General features: G+C 39.4%; 1 protein-coding gene across 2 annotated transcripts in view; it reads left to right on the top strand.

Moving 5' to 3' along the window:
* The window catches only part of TRIM37 (tripartite motif containing 37), a 69,042-nt gene that overhangs the window by 46,831 nt on the left and 20,300 nt on the right, over nt 1-1,911 (top strand). For both annotated transcript variants that reach the window (XM_012726322.1, XM_012726321.1), the window contains one exon: nt 450-644. In XM_012726322.1, the coding sequence (XP_012581776.1) occupies nt 450-644 (195 nt within the window). The remainder of the gene's footprint in view (nt 1-449; nt 645-1,911) is intronic.

Here is a 1,911-nt window from a genome sequence, read left to right as displayed (position 1 = left end):
TGTGGGTCAGCTCCCTGGCTGCTGATCGGACTTATGCTATAGCAGCTGCAATTAGTGTCCTAGTGCTATGCTTTAACCCGTTGTGCCACCAGGGAAGGTCCAATCAAATTTTTCTAGTAAGTTATTTTCTGTTAGGTTTCTGTGAAATAGTTATGTATAGTCAACACTTGATTATTTTATGTTACTGTAGACAATTTTTTGTTTCTGGGGCTCAGGATTGGGTAATGGTTGTTTCTGAATTCTGAATGGTAATGATGCCAGTACTTAGTTATACTGTGTTATGTGTACTTCTCTGGCAGTTTGGTTTCTTTTTTCCTTATCATCATGAACATCAACTCATAGAAGTTAGGTTTAGATAAGTATTCAAGCAGCATTATTAGTTTGCTCCCTTTAATATACTTAACTTTGTACAAATATAAGGTATGCGTCTGTGTCTGTTTCTTTTACAGGTGGTAACCCTGGCTATGTAGGTGCCAGTAGCAGAATGTCAAGAAGAACACATCTATGTTCTGCTGCAACTAGTAGTTTATTAGACATTGATCCTTTAATTTTAATACACTTATTGGACCTTAAGGACCGGAGTAGTATGGAAAATTTGTGGGATTTACAGCCTCGCCCACCTGCTTCACTTTTGCAGACCACAGGTAAAATATTTTAATGATAATTTTTCTGTTTTCTTTCCAGAAGAACTCTTGAGGTTTTTGTTTTTAAAAGATTTATTTGTATGCAGAACTGGAGTACAGGTCAGAGGTTCAGGGGCAGTGAGAGGATTCATCAGATACAGAGTAGGGAGCAGAACAGGCACATTGATGACGAGGGGAGCAGCGGGCAGGTCAGAAGAGGTCTGCCATGCCATGTGGTCACCTCCGGGGCAGGCAGGGATCAAACTCATGCCGAAGTGGCTTTAGCTTCTAGTGCTGTGCTTTAACCCGCTGCGCCATCAGGGAGGGCCCAGAACTCTAGAGTTTTCATTCAAGTATTTATTACAAAATGATATGTTTCTGTAGCAAATTGACATATCAATCAAATTAACTTGTATTTTAAGTATTTTGTACAAGGACTAAGTCAAATTGCCTATAAGATGAATTTTATTTGATTTGCCATTTAGCTGTGTCTAATTCACAGTTGATCCCAATGAAGTACAGTTGTCTTGCAGACCTCCTTAATACCCTAACTTCCAAATGGAATTGTGTCTATATTGAACATTTGACATGCCTAAAAAACATGTCAATTAGTATTTTATGTACTAAAGTAATTTGTTCAAGAGAAGTTGTTTTTTGTTACTATAATAAATATATACATACATACGTTAGATATATAGTTAAACCAGGCATTTTAATATTATCAGGTATCATCATTTTGAACAGCTAACTAAGGAGTTACCTTGACACATTTTTTTTAAAGATTTATTTATTTGTGCTCACAGAATTGGGGTACAGGCCAGAGGTGTGGTGGGTGAGAGGATTCACCAGAGACAGAGTGGGGAGCAGAACAGCCAGATTGACAAAGTACACTGCTGAGGGGAGCAGTGGGCAGGTCAGAAGAGGTCTGTCATTCCATGTGGGTTCAATCCCGGCCCGGGATTGAACTCGTGCTGCAGTGGCTTCGGAGAACTTTATTATGTGGTGCTTTAACCCATTGCCACCAGTAAGAGCCCACCTTGGCACATTTAAAACGCTTTCTAAAGTATGCTAAACACCTTCCTACATTTATTAATAATAATATTACATAATCAATGATTTAGGGCAATGAATTTGATGCTTTTATAAAGTGGTAGAACTCATTTTTCAAAGTCTTCTGGCAGCACCTCATTAAAAACAAAAATAGGGGGGCCCTCCCTGGTGGCGCAGCGGGTTAAAGCACTGCACTGAGAATCTAAAGCCGCTTCCGCATGAGTTCGATTCCCGCCTG

This window comes from Condylura cristata, unplaced genomic scaffold (genome assembly GCF_000260355.1).
Source record: "Condylura cristata isolate star-nosed mole 26May11 unplaced genomic scaffold, ConCri1.0 scaffold00017, whole genome shotgun sequence".
Classification (NCBI taxonomy): Eukaryota; Metazoa; Chordata; class Mammalia; order Eulipotyphla; family Talpidae; genus Condylura; species Condylura cristata.
Note: the sequence above shows the minus strand (reverse complement) of the source record. Positions and strands in the feature narration are given on the sequence as shown.